The sequence below is a fragment of the Perkinsus marinus genome (assembly GCF_000006405.1).
Source record: "Perkinsus marinus ATCC 50983 genomic scaffold scf_1104296953018, whole genome shotgun sequence".
Taxonomy (NCBI): Eukaryota; Perkinsozoa; order Perkinsida; family Perkinsidae; genus Perkinsus; species Perkinsus marinus.
This window is the reverse complement of record NW_003208655.1, coordinates 75,390-92,619: the sequence shown is the minus strand read 5'-3', so window position 1 is coordinate 92,619 and position 17,230 is coordinate 75,390. Positions and strand designations below refer to the sequence as shown.

At 49.2% G+C, this 17,230-nt stretch overlaps 6 protein-coding genes and 1 non-coding gene across 7 annotated transcripts; 1 reads left to right on the top strand and 6 right to left on the bottom strand.

Moving 5' to 3' along the window:
* Nucleotides 1-195: 195 nt before the first annotated feature.
* Nucleotides 196-277, bottom strand: Pmar_PMAR017623. The gene has a single exon. It is a non-coding gene; the product is annotated as a tRNA-Leu (tRNA).
* Nucleotides 278-1,019: 742 nt separating this feature from the next.
* Nucleotides 1,020-2,222, bottom strand: Pmar_PMAR017622 (hypothetical protein; the record flags this gene model as incomplete). The annotated part of the gene is made up of 5 exons (XM_002776707.1): nucleotides 2,043-2,222; nucleotides 1,916-1,996; nucleotides 1,726-1,867; nucleotides 1,460-1,610; nucleotides 1,020-1,363 (listed from the first exon to the last, which is right to left on the bottom strand). The coding sequence occupies exons 1-5, from the start codon at nucleotides 2,213-2,215 to the stop codon at nucleotides 1,020-1,022; spliced, it is 891 nt and encodes a 296-aa protein (XP_002776753.1). The 5' UTR covers nucleotides 2,216-2,222.
* A 516-nt stretch (nucleotides 2,223-2,738) lies between these two features.
* Nucleotides 2,739-3,642, bottom strand: Pmar_PMAR017621 (histone H2A.F/Z, putative). The gene is made up of 5 exons (XM_002776706.1): nucleotides 3,554-3,642; nucleotides 3,437-3,507; nucleotides 3,167-3,391; nucleotides 3,028-3,115; nucleotides 2,739-2,975 (listed from the first exon to the last, which is right to left on the bottom strand). The coding sequence occupies exons 1-5, from the start codon at nucleotides 3,609-3,611 to the stop codon at nucleotides 2,902-2,904; spliced, it is 516 nt and encodes a 171-aa protein (XP_002776752.1). The 5' UTR covers nucleotides 3,612-3,642; the 3' UTR covers nucleotides 2,739-2,901.
* A 1,724-nt stretch (nucleotides 3,643-5,366) lies between these two features.
* Pmar_PMAR017620 (histone H2A variant, putative) lies at nucleotides 5,367-5,826 on the bottom strand (the record flags this gene model as incomplete). The annotated part of the gene is made up of 3 exons (XM_002776705.1): nucleotides 5,367-5,465; nucleotides 5,521-5,748; nucleotides 5,794-5,826. The coding sequence occupies 3 exons, from the start codon at nucleotides 5,824-5,826 to the stop codon at nucleotides 5,367-5,369; spliced, it is 360 nt and encodes a 119-aa protein (XP_002776751.1).
* Nucleotides 5,827-6,137: 311 nt separating this feature from the next.
* Nucleotides 6,138-8,063, bottom strand: Pmar_PMAR017619 (hypothetical protein; the record flags this gene model as incomplete). Its single annotated transcript, XM_002776704.1, has 3 exons — nucleotides 6,138-7,172; nucleotides 7,305-7,395; nucleotides 7,939-8,063. The coding sequence occupies 3 exons, from the start codon at nucleotides 8,061-8,063 to the stop codon at nucleotides 6,138-6,140; spliced, it is 1,251 nt and encodes a 416-aa protein (XP_002776750.1).
* Nucleotides 8,064-9,969: 1,906 nt separating this feature from the next.
* Pmar_PMAR017618 (hypothetical protein) lies at nucleotides 9,970-16,013 on the bottom strand (the record flags this gene model as incomplete). The annotated part of the gene is made up of 29 exons (XM_002776703.1): nucleotides 9,970-10,432; nucleotides 10,482-10,569; nucleotides 10,615-10,689; nucleotides 10,737-10,841; nucleotides 10,895-11,072; nucleotides 11,125-11,230; nucleotides 11,281-11,355; nucleotides 11,401-11,581; nucleotides 11,636-11,976; nucleotides 12,053-12,265; nucleotides 12,311-12,404; nucleotides 12,461-12,547; nucleotides 12,721-12,764; nucleotides 13,092-13,156; nucleotides 13,231-13,325; nucleotides 13,376-13,573; nucleotides 13,642-13,851; nucleotides 13,904-13,963; nucleotides 14,020-14,100; nucleotides 14,150-14,251; nucleotides 14,435-14,528; nucleotides 14,703-14,851; nucleotides 14,900-15,026; nucleotides 15,081-15,133; nucleotides 15,181-15,293; nucleotides 15,362-15,421; nucleotides 15,470-15,599; nucleotides 15,650-15,849; nucleotides 15,896-16,013. 29 exons carry the CDS (start codon nucleotides 16,011-16,013, stop codon nucleotides 10,386-10,388), a joined length of 3,489 nt encoding a protein of 1,162 aa, XP_002776749.1. The 3' UTR covers nucleotides 9,970-10,385.
* Nucleotides 16,014-16,256: 243 nt separating this feature from the next.
* Nucleotides 16,257-17,188, top strand: Pmar_PMAR017617 (conserved hypothetical protein). The gene is made up of 2 exons (XM_002776702.1): nucleotides 16,257-16,858; nucleotides 16,936-17,188. The coding sequence occupies exon 1, from the start codon at nucleotides 16,547-16,549 to the stop codon at nucleotides 16,841-16,843; it is 297 nt and encodes a 98-aa protein (XP_002776748.1). The 5' UTR covers nucleotides 16,257-16,546; the 3' UTR covers nucleotides 16,844-16,858; nucleotides 16,936-17,188.
* Nucleotides 17,189-17,230: the final 42 nt, after the last annotated feature.

Genomic DNA, 17,230 nt, shown 5'->3' with positions numbered 1-17,230 from the left:
GATAATGTGTTCACCCACTAACGAATCAAGCACAGCGCTGAGGAGCATCTCAATGAATTTTGTACGATCCATGAATTTTGTATACGGAACAGAGACAACCATAACTTGTGTACCCTCACGGCTCGCACAGTACTCTGCGACGGACTTTTATCAGGTCAACTCCCATCGTTGCAATATGCTAACCAACAAGCGTATTGAGTGCTGTGGGGTTCGAACCCACGCGGACCATGTCCAGTGGATCTTAAGTCCACCCCCTTAACCACTCGGGCAAACACTCATATTTTACATCAGAATCTGAGTCTTCGTGATCCTAGCTCTTCTCGCGGAACGATCAATGAGCAGCAGCAGTTCAGAAGCCACACATGCAATTGTGGTTGAAACATCACGGCTCATTTCAGCTCTATTGAGGCTCTAGTCCCTCAACCACCTACCCACATGCTTACAGATGAATTCCCCCGTGGTAAGTTCGGAGGCTTTCGAGTTTGTGTGTGAGTTTGAAGTCCAACGTCGACATGGCTTGATTAGACTCGCATCGAGGCACATTAGCTCGCGAAGGGTCAGTTTCAGCCTTTCAAATTGATTCGTTCATCACGCCAAGGGATGTTGTTCACAGGGCGAGATGACCACTGCCAAGACACTCCCTTTGCTTTCGGCAGGATCCGTAGGAAGTTCAGGGGCTTTCGAATGTGTTTTGGAACCACCTCAAACTGAGCCGGATAGCTTACTCGAAACTTTTGATGTTCGATTATTCCAAAGCTGTAATGGAGTTATTCACGATAGTGCAGCAACGGGAGCGGTCAAAATTTGAGAGTAGTGGCTTTCGGGGTTTACCTTTTTGGGGCTCCTTGCCCGCTATTACGAACAACGATGTGAGCTCAGCTCATATGATCGTTGTAAGGACTTTACGGTGCCATTCCCCGCACAACACGCCGATGATGGCCTTCACAAGAGCCCCCACCAGTCCAACGCTAATACTCAGATCTCAACACAATAATCTCAATTCGGTGAAGGAACATCATCTACATACGTTTTTGTCTCTTATTAGACATCTTGCTATCCTGCTGAACACTAGCTTTCCTCCCCCAAGATGCCTGGTCGCTGCTCTTTTCTAAGTGATTCGCCTTCCGCTTCTGGGACTTCATTATATTCCTCTGTCGCTTGTACTCAGGATCGTATTGATCGTAATATGTTAACGGCAAGTCATGAACGTCCGTCACTGCGAGGACTCCCTCAGCGTCCGCCATAGCTGATTGCATTTCGACCGGTGTGCAAACGTCGCAGCCATTTATAAACCAGAACGAAGGGAATGGGCTCGTCTTGGCCTCGTCGGAGCTCGCCCGCAAGTGCTTCGGGGTTTGATAAACTGAATACAGCAACGATACGGAGACTCGGGCAAACGATGAAAACAGCATAGTCGACGCGAGACAAACATTCGAGTAAATCATAATGCGACGCTTACCATATCGCTTTTTCGGAGCAACGAAAAACATGCCCGACTGCCCGGGCTGCTCAATCAGCTTCTTGTAGTAGTCTTTCATATAGAACCAGTTAGGAACCAACCACAGCCAAGGCTTCCCCACCTTAGCCGTGAACTCGGCCAACTTCTCGGGCTGAGGCACGAAAGAAGATTCACTGTGGAGTTAAGAGCGGATGTAACAGGTCAAGCTAGAGGTAGTAGCTTCCCTTCCATGCAGTGTCGAAAACAGCAGTCCGATTGTGACTCACATGTTCTCCACTATAAGGCGGGTTGGTAAGGAGTACGTCGAAGTCAGGAGTCTCAACAGAGTAGAAATCCTCGCATTTGTTGTAGACATTATTGAATCCCAACGCCTTCAAGTTGTCCACAACAGCTCCATTACAGTAGTAACTGCAGAGTGAAGACAATTACCATCTTATACCTTCGAGATTTCTTTACGGGTCGTAAATCTTCAAGTCCTCTTTAGTCTTCCCCAGCTTCTTAGCCATCAACTCGAGTATCGGTGCCACATGGCCGTAACTTGAATGCGAGCCAGTACCACTCGAGCGACGAATCATTAACTTACGCTTTGGCTGGCGACTCGGCATGGTCAAGAGAGTCGGTAGGATAAGGAAAGGCCTTCGACAGGGTATCCTCAACGGACGTCGCCTCCTGTGGACTCCCATCCTTGACAGCGGGCTCGGCTAGCTGCTTCGTAGGCTTCTTATTTTTACGCCGAGTTTGCTTCGTTCGGGCCATGGTTACCAAGAACTCCAAAGCGGACTAACTAGACCAAGTACTCCCCCAAGAGCTACTCAGCAATGATGACAGAATGCCGAGGAGTGTTAATGCCAGAGAGTAGCCCTTCATATTCAACGCCTTCCATTCTGCATAACTGGGCACTCAACACTATCATCAAATTTCCCTCGAGAAGATCACTCGAGCTAAGAAGACGTGCCTCGGCAAATCCCTCCATCCCGCACTCGACGACCGCCATGACCACCATGTACTGGAGGACCGACTCGAGTCTCCACTACCGATGGCTTATAGGCTTGGCTGCCGTATCGTGCCCAACAGCTGTTCAAGCCCAGCTGACGCCCCATGTGAACTGACTCCTCAACCATACTTTACCAGCCTATCACACGAGAGGCATCAGATCAAGCATCACCCGTCGAGCCTACCAAATGGACTAGCTCAACTACTTTCATAGGGATTCTCGAGAGGTAAAGCAGTAGTAATCCTATTGCATCTCCCCCAGCAACTAGAACTCAAGCCGTCGATATGACGATCCTCTGCTCAACAGAAGTTTTATACGCTCTCCACTACTGCTAATCTTCATCACAGCAATTGACAAATGAAAGGATAGCGAGCACAGCGGGACTTAGGATATCCTATCGGCCCGACTTATTATACTATTGGCATGCAACATGATCTCCTATCAACTTTTACATCACTCTCTTCTTCTTATGATAAGGCGTCTTCACCGTAAGGCTCTGGTGGATGTACGGCACGACTCCACCTACCACAAACACCAAGTGCTAGGAAGACCATGGCAGCGACACGAAAGTTACCTCCAGCAATTGTTGCACGGATGAGAACGTCAAGTTCATCATCACCTCTGATGGCAAGGTGTAGGTGTCGTGGAGTAATACGTTTAACCTGAAATACTCACTGGCTCGAAACCAACACGTGATTTACAAGTCCCCCCACCTTCTGGTCCTTGGCGGCGTTACCAGCGAGTTCGAGAACCTCTGCAGTGAGGTACTCCAAGATGGCCGCTGTGTAAACGGCTGCGGTCGAACCAACTCGGCAATTGGCGGTAGCACGATCCTTGAGATAACGTCTAACCCTTCCCACAGGGAACTGTAGGCCAGCCCTGGCCGATCTGGTGATCGACGAGCCTTTGCCACCGATCTTTCCCTTACCACCATGAACCTGTAAGAAGCGGATATGAACAGTAAAGCTGAAGCATCGCCTGACCTTAGCTCCCTTTCCACCTTTGCCACCTTTCCCGCCCTGCAAACCAGCGCCTTTGATACCCTTACCACCAGCTGAAAAGATGACCTGTTTGGGCGAATAGTGAGAGGACTTGCTCACCTAATTGGGTCACCACGGGCACAGGCAACGAGACGTCAGTTTGCTTACGAGTTGACATTAGGGATGATTGTATTAATAATAGACTGAAGCCATCTCAATGGTTTCGGACGACCAACGTGCGCGATCCAGCGATCGATTTTCCGATCATCGGGTTACCATCATGGTCGCGCAGCCTTAGTTTGGAATGGATTATAAGGCCTGCGAAGGCATAAGCCCGAAGAGAAGTCACAGCTAATCAGCGAACCGCAGAAGCAGGATACGAGCTTGCACACTCGCAGTATCCCAGGAGAAACGGTAATTGAGAACTGCAAGTGTGCAAGACTTATGGAAGAACTCCTTGCAGATGCCGCTCGCCCGAACTGGGCGCAAATTTTAAATAACAGGCGAGCGAGATGCTTCCAAAACTCAGGAATCTCTTGATTCGTTTCACACATCTGTTATTGATGCAGGTAAACCACATCAAAATTGGCCTCGGTCCGATTCCTCGCGGACCCAAGGCGACAAGCAAGAGGAAACTATGTGCCCACGATGGGTGCCTTAAGCAGGTGAGCAAAGTTATCGAGTTACTAATGTTCTTGTCCTTCATGCTGAGTAGACTTTTCCTGTCTTAGGCTCGCGATGGGAGCTCGCAGTGCATCACCCATGGAGGTGGTCGTCGCTGCGAGATCCCGAACTGTACGAAGAGTGCCGTAGGCAGCAGTAATCGCTGCAAGGCTCACGGCGGAGGGAGGAGATGCAGGATGGAGGGCTGCACCACTGCTGCCCGCCCAGGTCCCAAGCAGCTATGTCAAAAACATGGCGGCAAGGAGCCTCGGCGGACAGGTGGTACAGGTAAGTCCGGGCTAGCCACCCGATCTGAAGGTATGGTCGATGGGAGATGGTTGGTTTACTCGGATGTAGTGGAACCGCCATACATCCCACAAGCATCAATTGACATGATTGTTCCTCCTCCTCAGGTCAGCGATCTCACCTTGGCAGTCGAAGATGGCAAGGAGGGCATGTTCATCTGGAGAGTCGACAAGGATGAGGAAGAAATAGTTCTAAATGCCCTTGGCGAAGGTTTTGTTTTACTTGACATTCCTCCTCAGGTACAACCAGAAGAGGTTCAAGATTTCTATGATGAATCTTTAATTTGTTACTTACCATGATTGTGAACGAACCATTTGTGTACCTTTCAATCATTGTGTTATGATAGTTCTCATCACTCGCCCCCGAGTTCTCCCCCGAGAACTAGTACCCCTTCTCGGCGAGAGGGGGAAGGGAATGACGTTGTACGCCGTACAAAGGTGGCATCGACTCTCGCAGAGTCACTCTGCTGGCCAACCCCATACACCGTTGATTCCCTCCGATTTCTCAACGACTCCATCACGGAGTCGTTGAGAAACGACGTGAGTGTTTCTCACGTCGTTATCTCACGTGCACTCACGTGAGTACCCCCTCACGGTGAGCCTGAATCATTCCTAGTAACCCAACATTGAATCTTGATGGCCCGATATCCGAGATCTTACCCTCGATAGCACTCACCAACGCAGCACAGCACACTGAATCAGTAACTGACTTGCAGCGAACTTCGTTCGATGCGAAATAAGAGATGAGAGTTTCTATTTCAATCATTCGCTCTCAGTGGCACCAGGAAAGCGGCAACTTCAGTGACAGAGGAACTATATCATCGAGAATCGCTGCTGCTGCTCTTGTTGTTGGGGTGCGGGAGTCTTAGTCTTCTTTGATCCTTTAGATGATGGTTTTACAGCGAGACTTGGATGAATTTGAGGTATAACACCACCTGGGAGGAAGTGATGAGCCCCTCAATGGTTCAAATGATACCTCCAGAAATGGTCGCCTTAATAAGCGTGTCCAACTCGTCGTCGCCACGAATCGCCAACTGCAAGTGGCGAGGCGTGATCCTTTTCACCTAAAATGACCCAGGTTGTATTTCGTTGTCCTCAGGTGCCCAGCTAGGCTCTCACCTTGAGATCCTTCGCTGCATTACCGGCCAACTCGAGGACTTCAGCTGTGAGGTATTCAAGAATAGCAGCAGTGTAGACGGCTGCAGAGGCGCTAACCCTCACATGAGAGGTCGCTCTGGTTTTTAATTGTCGATGCAGTCGGCCAACAGGAAACTGCAATCCAGCACGAGCTGACCTTGTGGTCGCTCGCTTTATGCTATGACCACCTTTGCCGCTACCGTGAACCATCTGCTACAACAGATATTGTTTTCGCAAATCAAAAACGGTGCCCACCTTAGAAGCTTTGCCACCCTTCCCCCCAGACATAATGGGAGTCTTCATAGCTCGACCACCGCCTGAGAGAATACTTAGGAACCAGAGTGCTGCTCGCTCGTAGAATCGATGACATTCGTGAATTAGAAGATGCAGACACTCGATTTCACACGAAAAGCTTCCCCACCTAATATCGAGGCAACACTTAAGGGAGAAGATGGCGTTGAGTTTAATTCTTGTACCATTTACAGAGAAAATTAAGGAAGGCCCTATCCAATGGATAGTATCCATGATCGATCCGTCGGTGTTCGACCCTCACACTTCAATAACACAACAACAGTAGCGAACACAGCAATATGGACACCTCATGTTTCTACGCCCTGGATCTCAACACCCAGTTCGATATCACAACATTTGTCTGAAGCCTTGCCATGGAGGAGGACGGTGCCTCGAAAGCTCATTTGTTCACAGTCCTCCACTTCACGTAGGGCGATGTCTCCCAGGAAATCGAGGATTTCGCCGCCTAGCAAACTTCGGCTCTTCCTCAGCACTTCAACGCGCAAATTGATATCGTCAAAGTTGACCCGAGATATGTCCATCAGGGTATACACAGCCTGATTCCACACCACGTTCAAGGATGGCTTCTCTCTCAACACTTTATCGACCACATAAGGATCGACTTCAGCGATGGTCGCCACTTCAATTGCAGTCATGCCATGTGCTTTCCGCAGCTTTTCTATAATTCGTTGCGTCCTCGGTTCACGGGAGAGATCTCCCTCAACGTCCGCCTCCCGATTCATACCGGGCTTAGATATAATCATAGCAGGACTTGCTCCTGGGAGAGAGAACCGTACACGAGAGCCAGCCTCGATCAGACTCCCCGCACAATACAAGTCAATAGTGACCAGAATCTGACGGAATACATTTAGAGGTCTACAAGCATGGTCCAAGCGCCTGAGTCGTCCATGAATATTCACCTCCACTCCATCAGCGATAGCAACCCAGCAACCCTCAGCACCAACACCTTCATCGATCAAGTCTCGTACCTTAATCGTAGCAGAGCTTAGGTGATCTCCACCGAGGGAGCATAGCCGCACGACTATGGGCTGGTTGCGAGTGTAGACGAAGAAGTCGCTAGTAAATGGTGGCTGCCACTCGTGATAGCCAGCAACGTTGAACTCCCCTTTAGGAGTGGCAATGAGCTTCGACCCCAATGATAGTTCGATATGAGAGCTCTTTCCTCGAGGCAAACCGCGGAGACGATGAACTGATATCTGTAGGACTGCGCTGGGTTTCGGGTAAGCCAATTCAAGATTCGGGTGAACTTTCTCTCTCTGCAGCGGTACATATACACAGTTGGGCAGGAGGAGCGTTTCTCGAATGGTCTTTTCTACTGTAGTCTGGAACAAAGAACTAATACCGGGCATATCAGCAAGGTTTGCTAGACCCGAAAACGCCCAAGTGATTGAAGGAAGCGAAGACAGTGTAACCTGATAGGAAGCATTTCATCTGTTACTTCGCAGTCGACCTACCTGCACACCCCCAATGAGCGGGATCTCGTCGATCAACGGCTCAAGCGAGAGACATAGGTCTCCTGTGAAATTGATATGTTCTATCCCTACACTGAACATGCCGATCGAGAAAGCTACCCGGGAGTCGCAATCGTAGTGTATATGAACATTAACATCAAGCGACTCATGTGTGCCATGGTCCCGTCTAGAAGTCCGAATCGGCCCTAGCTTTGGTGTGTTCTTGCCGAGATCGAACTCCTTTAATTCAATCACTCGGTGACCTATGCTCTCTCGCATGATCGGGAGCACTTCTGTTTCCAGTTTCTCGCGAATCACCGAGTTCAACCTCGGCCAAAGCTGCATCAATAACCAGTTAACCCAGATCAGCTGATCGCCGCCTCCTGAATTCAGCACTGAACTATCGTCATGATCGTGAGAGTAACCCGAGAAGCGTTGTTCCATCACATGATGGCTTGTCATTCTTCTCACTCGCCTTCTACGATTCACTCTCGACATTGTAAGACTACTGCTGTCGATATCCTCCATGAACGATGACCGAGGCAGATCGCGTGGTCGGCAAGACACGAACACAGGTGGTCGATTGGTGATAGGGACAGCTGATGTCGGAGCACCACTACAACACAAGTAGCCCCACCAAGAGAACGGTCGTGGCACGACGCTAGCAGCAGGGAGCACTTCGTCCGCGTCAAAGAAGGCCTCTGAAGCATTATCCCCGTTGAAACTATTGAAGAAGGAAGACCGTCGAATGAAAGACTCCATCGCTTGTGAATGTCTGTGGGCTAACACGTAGTGAGAGCTAACACAATGATGGAGACAGCAAGACATGCAACAACACAACAGCATTCAGATGGAACAATTAGTGAACTATTGTATCTAAGTGCCATCTAGACTGAAGCAGGATGGTTGTAATGAATCTCGACTGATACAGATACCGACAGCTACATGATTTATGGTATACCTCTAATCATAGAGGAAAACGCTTGAGGCTCAAGACAAGGAAAATTTGATGATACGAATGGTCTACAGATGACGAAAAATAGTGAATACAGCACAGGCTGCTAGTCACTGCTGAGGATCTCCTCCTCTTTGTTTCTGTCAGCTTCAATAGTATATACAACAACAGGTGCATCTCCGAATGATGCAATGTCGTGCACCGCTCCGCCTCCATTTAGGCACGGTGTGGTGCAGCAAAACTCTTCAATTTCAAAACGGCCGACTCTCCTCACATCTGCATTAGCGGCATTCGAGAAGGGAATACACTCGGGCATCGAATCGCCTCGTGGACGTTTGCTATCTTCCTCGGCAACATACTCCTCTCCTTCACTACGTCGACTCTTACTCGGTGCATTCGGCTTCCTGTCAACCTTATGATGGGAGTGTCCACCGCGGTGTTTACGGCAACTACTACGGGACATAGATATTGGTAAAAATCCTCATCTAACAGGAAGAAAGTGAGGAGGCTTCAAGCGACCTTCCCAATGCCAATCATATGTCTGCAATACTCGATAGAAGCACCTCCAATTACTGCTGGAATCGATCTTTCTACGCGTCCTCTACGGCTTTCCTTCAACTCAACCATCTTTTGATGCAATAACAAGACATGCGTAGTTACCAATTTCTGAGGAGTCGACAAGTATTTCATTGGTGAAAGTGACATGAATGAACGTATTTATAGTAAATGCCGATGCCGAATGTATCACACCGATGACCTATCTAGAACAGGATAAACCATCAGAGTCGGTGTTACTCGACCGCTCCTCCCATCATGCGGTGCCACTTCAAAGCGACCGATACGACGTCCTGATGAAAGATGAGTGAAAGTTGAAGAACTGGGCGAGTCAGGAAGGACCGTGTCGATCGAGATCTCCTCCTCGATCACAAAACGTCCAACCTTCTTTACCACCATTTTCGGTGGGGGTACATTGAATAGGTTAACTGTTGTAGGGACAGGGGACAGTGCTGGATCGCAGTTAGCGTGGGTAACAGCTAGGCTGTGCGGAAGGTGGCCTGTCTTTGAGACCAACTCCAGGGTGAACCGTCCTCTCTTCAAACAAGTCGATGTACTATCGATCTCATCACCCTCTTGCTTTTCTTGGTCTGTAGTGAGCTCCTGGTCATAGCTTTTGATTACCGTCTCACCGCCGTAGTCGCTGCTAGTACTAACACATGGAGGAGTGGAGACAGTGGTAGGCTCAGACGATGAGCTCATTGAAATGTTGTGACGGTAGACGTAGGAAGAGACACTCGCCTCAAAAGGAATATCCAGAATTGAAACTAAGCTGTCAACACACCCTCCCATAGGCAGTTGTCCAGTCACGAACCCAACAGACCCCACACAGTACAGTAGTAGCTGCTAAAGAGGAGTAAGCAACACTCACTTTAAAGACTTCTGGTATATTCCACATAACCTCTGCTCAGGTGCGGAGGAAATGAGGGCCTCACTGATCGAGACATCCGAAGTACTCTCTATCACGTTTAATGAATCACTCATTCTAGAGCCCGAAACCATGCTGTACTCCTCGATGGCTCTGTGTACAAGCTCTACTTCTATCTTCCTGAGAAGCAATAACAGGATTTGGCATTGCTCTCCAATGACGCTAGAGATAGCCAGAGATAATACACCCAACGCAACACCAAGGTGATGGTTCAAAAATTGTAAAAGTGGGCTGTAACGACACCAGCAGCATCAGCAGCAGCGGTAGTAGGCGCGAATGATAGTAATGAGGATTCTAGCAGCAGCTATGGTAGGTTCTTCATGTGTTCACATAGAGGAGCACTCACTGATGAAGCAAGAGCATTCTAGTGACGTTCTATGATGAAAACGCTACCAAAGCTACTACCGAACTGCAGACAAACAATGTATCACCAAGTACCCATCTTCTTCACTACTACTAGTACTACTACTGCTAATGATGTTAATAATAATAATGCTAATACTAGTATTATTATGATCACTCGTAAATATGACAAGGAGCCGTCTAAGCATATTAATTTTACATTATAGGGGACCAAGGAAAGGGAGACAGGTAAAATGATGAAGCCATCGGAAGACGATCTGTGCAGCGCCTCATATTGTTGTTGTTATTGTTCAAGACCAACTCCATTACCTTGCAGCATGTCAAGTAAGCCTATACAAGATGAACGACAGTATAAAAGACAAGACCTGTAAGAACTCACCGTCACCGAACTCTTCCTCCTCTGGGCCCACTGGGCTTTGATTCACTTGCTGTAACGGCGACGATTCGTTCGTCGAAGAGGCATGGCCCTGAGGCAAGGTAACTTCCCAACTAAGCATCATATACCAACAAACCTGTATTAAGAATTTCCACAAGTCGTAGGCGTCTATGACTGCCAAAACTGATCGCGTATCCGGGTCCAGGATCACCTGAGTTCACACATATACACAAGCCACTACCGAACCATCCGCCGTACCATCGAATGAGACTCCGATCCCAACAGCATTGACCGTAAGATATTCTTCAATGAGACCGGGAAGTCCGTCGATAAATACACAGGGGCTATATCCCCATTAACGTCCTAAGAAGGGACAGCTAACACAAAGGATGATACACCAACAGCGACAGCAGCACTTCATCCTCTTGCTCGTCCTCCTCCATATCGGGTACAGTGATCCCAGCTTGCCTCTTCCTCCTAAGCTCAGCTGCCTTGGTCATTCTAACATAACGCTTAGTCAACTCCAATGCATCACCAGCACGCATGCCCAAAGATATGCTATGGCCAAGTACTGAGTACTCACTATCCGTATACCTGAACATTACCAATCTCAACATGATGGCCACTATTGTAGAAGATATCCTACATGTAATTGACCGACTCCGTTATGAGTTGATTGACAGACGTCAAAGTAAAGGAGCCGACATACTGACCATTCTCCAACACCGGTAGGATCTGCCGCTGGCAAGTACCTATCACGTAAGTAGGACTCCAGCACCTCCAACAGACTACTGCTGCCTACAAATGGCATCCATCACGTCAGCCAATGTATCCTTATTTGCATCCACTGTGACGACATGACCGTGTGATAAAGCACCTAAGAGGGTGACCCTCGATAACGAGGATATAGCCAATATCGTACTGTAGTCTTGCACTGGCAAGTCGAATACCGGTGCCAAGAACGGCCCCTTGCAATGTATAGCCACAAATGCCATTATCTGTGTGAGGCTGATCTCAGCGAAGACCTCTACCTCCGTCTTAGATTCAGTCTCGCTAGAAAGCAAAAGACTATGAGCACCCGGCGTGGCGATTATCAATGATACCTGAACAACGATTAACGATGGTATACCCCCCAGTGGTGGCAGTCCTCTCATTACCGCTTGCAGGACCGACATGTCCTGATCTAGGCGTAGATAGGGGACTTCTGTCGGCTGTAATGTCCGCTTCGATATCCATTCATCCACTGTGATGCACTGTAAGGCCTCATGCTGGTTACGATAACACCAAAGAGCATACTGGAATAAGTCCAGTGCTGTCAACCAAGCTGTGTCCATACAGGGGACACCCGTAGAGGAGTTATAATATGGTGCCTCGGGCGGGCATGAGGTTGATGGTCCTATCTGGTCAATCCGTATGGTTGGTGATGATGCTACTGGACGCCTGTGCTTATCGAGACTATCATAGGCCAGTTCCTCGACTTGTGGTGGTAGTACCATATCTGATCATAGAGAAGTGAGTGACTAGACACTTATAGTGAACAAAGGCAATGAGCATCCCCGAAGGCCACATCCTACTCTGAATATTATAATCGAATTCTCCACGCATATCCCCCGTATTGTTGGAATACGCCCCATTATGCTGCGATTGGCAACCAGATGAAGTCATAGCTTCATCAGCAGCAGCAGCAACGGGCGGAGTAGGGGAGGACCGAATCCGTCGTAGCACTCGTATTCGCCGCATTGGCCCGATTTGCGTGCCCGTCATAGTCGAACTCGGCTGGGCAGTTGCTGACCATTAAGACATCAAAACGATGAAGGAAACCACCGTCCTACGAGGAGTTGCCTCATCCCGTCTTTGCTCATACTCCCCCGTCAAGCCGCTCAGTAGCAAGACGCATGCCTGGCCCATGGGGACATCATCGGTCACCTAAAACCATACCACTCCACCACCACAACTCGGCGGCCTTCCACGAGATGCCTTACACATGCAGTTAGACTGCGATCAGGTATAGCCTCGTATACTGTAAGAGAGGCCATAAAGTCCAGGAATGTATCCAGAGAGTCCTCGACCTACAACAGAACCTCTACAGTCCTTCGACCACCAGCAACAAGAACAGCTCTTACTAAGGCAGCCTCATTTACATGGCGTAGCGGTGGTGGTGGGGACGAAGGCTCAGGGGATGAAGACCGATGATGAAGGGACCCTGACGACGACGACCTCCAATGCTACCAATAACTACTACCGTCAAAGGGCCGTTACCAGCAGCAGCTGGGGGACTTGTAGCAGCTGAGGGATCACCGTCATCACGGTCACTGGTAGAAGACATTAACCTGCTCCAATTTGGGAGGGAAGCCAAGTGAAGAGAAAACTAAGGAAACTGAGCTGCCGGCCCTATTCTAGCCCACCTTGATAACGCTAAGACCAGGATGAATCTGGAAAAACTCCCAACAATCGAGGCAGAGAGATAATCAAAGGCGCGCTGCCATCATAACTACTGTCGAGGAGCTTTCTTCACCCAGGACTACTGTTAGGCTCACTCGTAGGAGCATCTGATGGTCCGCAAGATACTCCTACATGAGGAAGGATGCCATCTGTATGTCGACGGAACCTCACCTGTGGCTGCTCTGATGGCTGACCCAATGCCCGCAGTAGAGGAAGACCTCGCCCAACGGAAGAACCTACCCAACTGTAATAGAGGTGCCATGCACATCATAGCTTTACAATATAATCATCATAGTAGACCCACTATTACCTGTATGTTGAGGATGTAGTGATGCTCCGGAGCATAGAGTCTGTCAATTCCCCTGGCCTCTCCCATGCAGGATAATACTCCCTATGGCCCTCGCCCTGATAGCCAGAGGACTGCTGCTTTGTATCAATCGTTATAACAATCTCACCTCCGAGGAAGTGGCGTCACCAAGCCATAAATCAGTAGATGGAGCCGCGGTAGAACCAGAGCTGGAGCTGAGCTGATGATATAATGGGGGCATCCAGCCTCGCTGGTGACAAGCTCTGTCAAGATGCCCATGCTGAGATGCTCTTAGGCTTGCTGGTGTACCGCTGGCCGACGACCAAACCCCACTCATATGATGCACCTACGACTAGTCGCAGTGAAAGGATCACCAGCACCAGCAGCAGTGGCCATAGTCGTAGTCGTTAGTACCTGTACTGAATGCCCTAGCACCAGGAGAAGCCACGGTGCTATCCATGCCGCTCGAGAAGTCGTGCATGCTGTATTATTGAGGACACGTTGGCCAGCGTCTCGCGGCTCCCATGCCTCAGACGTATGCTCATCCCCAACATGCAGTGTAAAGTCGGAAAGGTCATGTGGGACCGCCATAGATGTTATCGTCTTAGGAAGGAAGGACTCTTCCTATCATCGTAACAAGGATGAGCTCAGCAACCAACAACCATACGCTTACTACCTGGGTGCACACACTAATCGAGGATGACCATGAGCGGCTGAATAATGCACCATAGGCCATCTGCACAAGAGGCGGAGGAAGTCAGTGATGCGAGGCAGAAGGAAAAAAAGCCTTACAACTATGAAGTAGACCCAAGCTAGAAGGACATGCAAAGTGAATATCATCTGCCTAGTGACCAATACGTTACCGTAGAGACCCTGACATAGAGGTCTACAGAAAAGGAGGAGAACTCATCAATACTACTACCGAGCAAATGTGCTGGAATAGGCCGCCACTCCGGCTGGGCCTTATGGTATTCATAGGAGCCTGTGCCTCGTAATAACGCCCCTTATCACGAACAATGCTTCCCTATATGAAGAATATATAACCATTGACTAGACCACCTCATTAGGACCTCAGTATAAGGGCACTGCCTTGAAGACCATTCCGAGACCTTGACCGTGGACTGTTGAGATGGATGCCCCTTCGAGTGATGTGACGATCCGCCCCCCTAAACACAGTAGTCCCCTACCACCCTCCACCTAGTACTACACTCCCAGCAGCTGCTGCCCCTATGGCTTGAACTCTTATCAAAGCCGACTGCTCTGTTATCATCTTCCACTTGCCCAATAGATGTGCGAGATGCCTGCGTAAGACATCCACGTGGAAACAGCAGCATGGTTGGCATACTGCAATTCGAGTGGCCTTGTGTTGAGGTCTGTGCACATAACTACGAGTAAAACATGCAATGCGAATACGGCTGTCATTAATATCCTGAGCATAACAGAGTCTCCATTAAGACACTGAGTGGCGTAGTTACATAGTGAACCCAGGGCCGCCGGGTACCACTGAGCTGGCTGATACACTGAGGAAGTCCAAAAGTCCAACCCGGGGGTCGGCAACGGAGACATCGTTGGCCAGAGGGCCTCGGGCGAAGCGACAAGGTAGGACTCCGAGACACCAGATAGCCTAGCACAGTACGTAGTGCTACTACAGCAGTGTCACCAATAGTGTCACCTCGGCCGCATAGATTACGATTCTGCGCAAGCTCTGAACAAGTGGGGTGAGGAAGAGATTGTCAGTGGCGTCGACACGGGCATCCAGGGCCTCATCTGTGAGATCATTGTAATGGAGGTCTGAACTCCTGATAAAACACCGAGTTAGACGACTATTAATCACCGTAACCCCTCATCACTACTGGCGTAGCAGAGCTACTGATACACTTGATAGGAGCAACGGTGGGAGGAAGTACTGAAGGAGTGGTATCATCTACAATTTGGTATGATTAATAGACCCACCTCGGTCGCCAATATGTAACCATATAGCGAAGAAGGCTTTTCCCCTCCTTGTGCCACGAGGTCCTGTTGTACTACTGCTGCTGTACAGTAGCCGACGTCAAGGAACGTTATGGCTAAAGAGGAACGTCAATGCCAAACATAAGGCTTCCACTGCTACTACTACTACTACTACTACTACTACCTAGCAGGAAGAATCTTGCCACATCACGTGCGATGGTTATGCCAGTTCGGTGTTGACCGCCTGAGTGATGATGATTATTAACTCGCATTGTGGGGGGGTGGGTACTACCAAAGTCATCTGGCCTCATCAAGGAGCTATGCCTGTGTGGAGTGGTACCGCCCCAGAATGCATAGAAGAGTCTTTGAGACATAAGGAATGTGATAACCACGACTAAGTGAATATTAGCCTCCCATGGTGCCTGAGAATGCCGATAGAAAGGGCTACAGTGGTATGTAGACCAACACTCACCCCTGTGATGAAGGATATCTGTATGTACGCTGCACAAGCACAGAAGAGGGCATGGAGTAGCTCCCAGGACCAGTCGACTGGTAGCTCCGACCAAGTACGCATAAAGATTGGCCCGGTAAAGTATCCAGTTTCTGTGTGGAATGCCGCATAGTCAATCTCGTGGTTATCATGTTGCTGTTGTTTGCCAAGAAGGTCCTTGTCTAAAGGAGCTGGTGTCCAATCCAGGTCTGTCACTAAAATTTCTACCATCAATGACCGCATCGACTCTGCCCTTGTTCCCTGATGTGATGACTTCCCCGACGAGCCCTTCTCCCCCTACCAGCCCATTCGCTGCGCCGCCAACTGGCTCCGGTCGCCGAGCCATTGGAAAGCGAAAATTTCTATAACAGCAGCACCTCCCGAGCAGTAGTGGAAATGACTAGGATGTGAACGAAGTGTGGTAGGAATATCAACCGTGATGGTAAATAATATAACCTAACTCCAGATATGGGGTTGCGCCGAAGATGGCGGACAGCCACTCCAAAAGCAATCTCATTGGTTGAGGAAATGCAAGATTTGCAAGATGGCAAAGGGCGGATCTTACGATGCCGTCGAATCGTGAGAGCATCCTTATGCAACATGGTTGTCCAGGGTATGACTCCAGTGGTATGATCCCAATCTCTGGCGAGCACATTGCTGTTATAGACGGTATTACTCTTTGTAGATCTTCAGGAAGGATATTACTGTTACCCATTACCTTTTTTATCTACTACCACTGAAGATTACCTCTATGTCTATCCAATGAATACTCGCGAGAACGATTTTGCTTAGCTGAACTCCAAGCGCTACGTTGGAGGGGTGATAGGCAAGTCTGTATCAACAGCAGGGGGAATGAAGTCTATCCGATAATCGATTATAATGGCTCCGTTGTCAGACGTGGTTTTCAATACTGGTTTGGTTGGTTATCCCGACAGCTCGACTGATCCTAGCTTTTGGTGGCTAGTCCAGAGCGCTGGTATACGGGGGCCAGCTGGTGGAGCTATAACTATGGTTCTTTCTGATGACCTGGACCATCCCGGCCCACTGCGCAACTTCGAAGGCGGGAGATGTCACGTCAAGGGACTGGTCATCAGCGGCTCCGGCATCGCTAGACATACTCTATCGGAACGTTTCAGACGATTAGATCGACCTATGCGAGGACAAGCTGAGTGCTAGGTGGACCTCCCTAACGTAAGCATCACATGCAGACGACTCCTCCGTTGTATGCTGGCAGACACTATTGTAGCTCCAATATCGGTCCTTTGTAGATAACTGAAGGATTCGAGATGCGGAGAGTCGCAGTGAATACGGCAACGGCCCTCGTCAATGGCAACTGGCACCGATGGCTAGGGGACGTGTTGTCGTGGTCAGAACTAAGAGGGGAAGAGACGATGAAATATGCTTCGATATTGGCATATGGCAACTCTAGCAGAAGCTCGAGTAGTAGTACCACTAGTGATGGTGCATGTTGGCACTGACGGCGTTGCTCTTAATGCCGATCGGCAACTAGTGCCGCTTTTCCTACAGTATCGGTATGGTGTTCAGCACTTCTTTGTTGGGACG

Bases quoted from the DNA above. Each gene is read 5' to 3' on its own strand.
- Pmar_PMAR017621 (XM_002776706.1), bottom strand. From the start codon at position 3,611: ATGTCAACTCGTAAGCAAACTGACGTCTCGTTGCCTGTGCCCGTGGTG. The intron at 3,392-3,436 runs GTCAGGCGATGC...CGCTTCTTACAG, and splicing joins AAGGTGGAAAGGGAGCTAAG to GTTCATGGTGGTAAGGGAAA. The intron at 2,976-3,027 runs GTAACTTTCGTG...TGTTTGTGGTAG, and splicing joins CCGTGCAACAATTGCTGGAG to GTGGAGTCGTGCCGTACATC.
- Pmar_PMAR017617 (XM_002776702.1), top strand. From the start codon at position 16,547: ATGGCTCCGTTGTCAGACGTGGTTTTCAATACTGGTTTGGTTGGTTAT.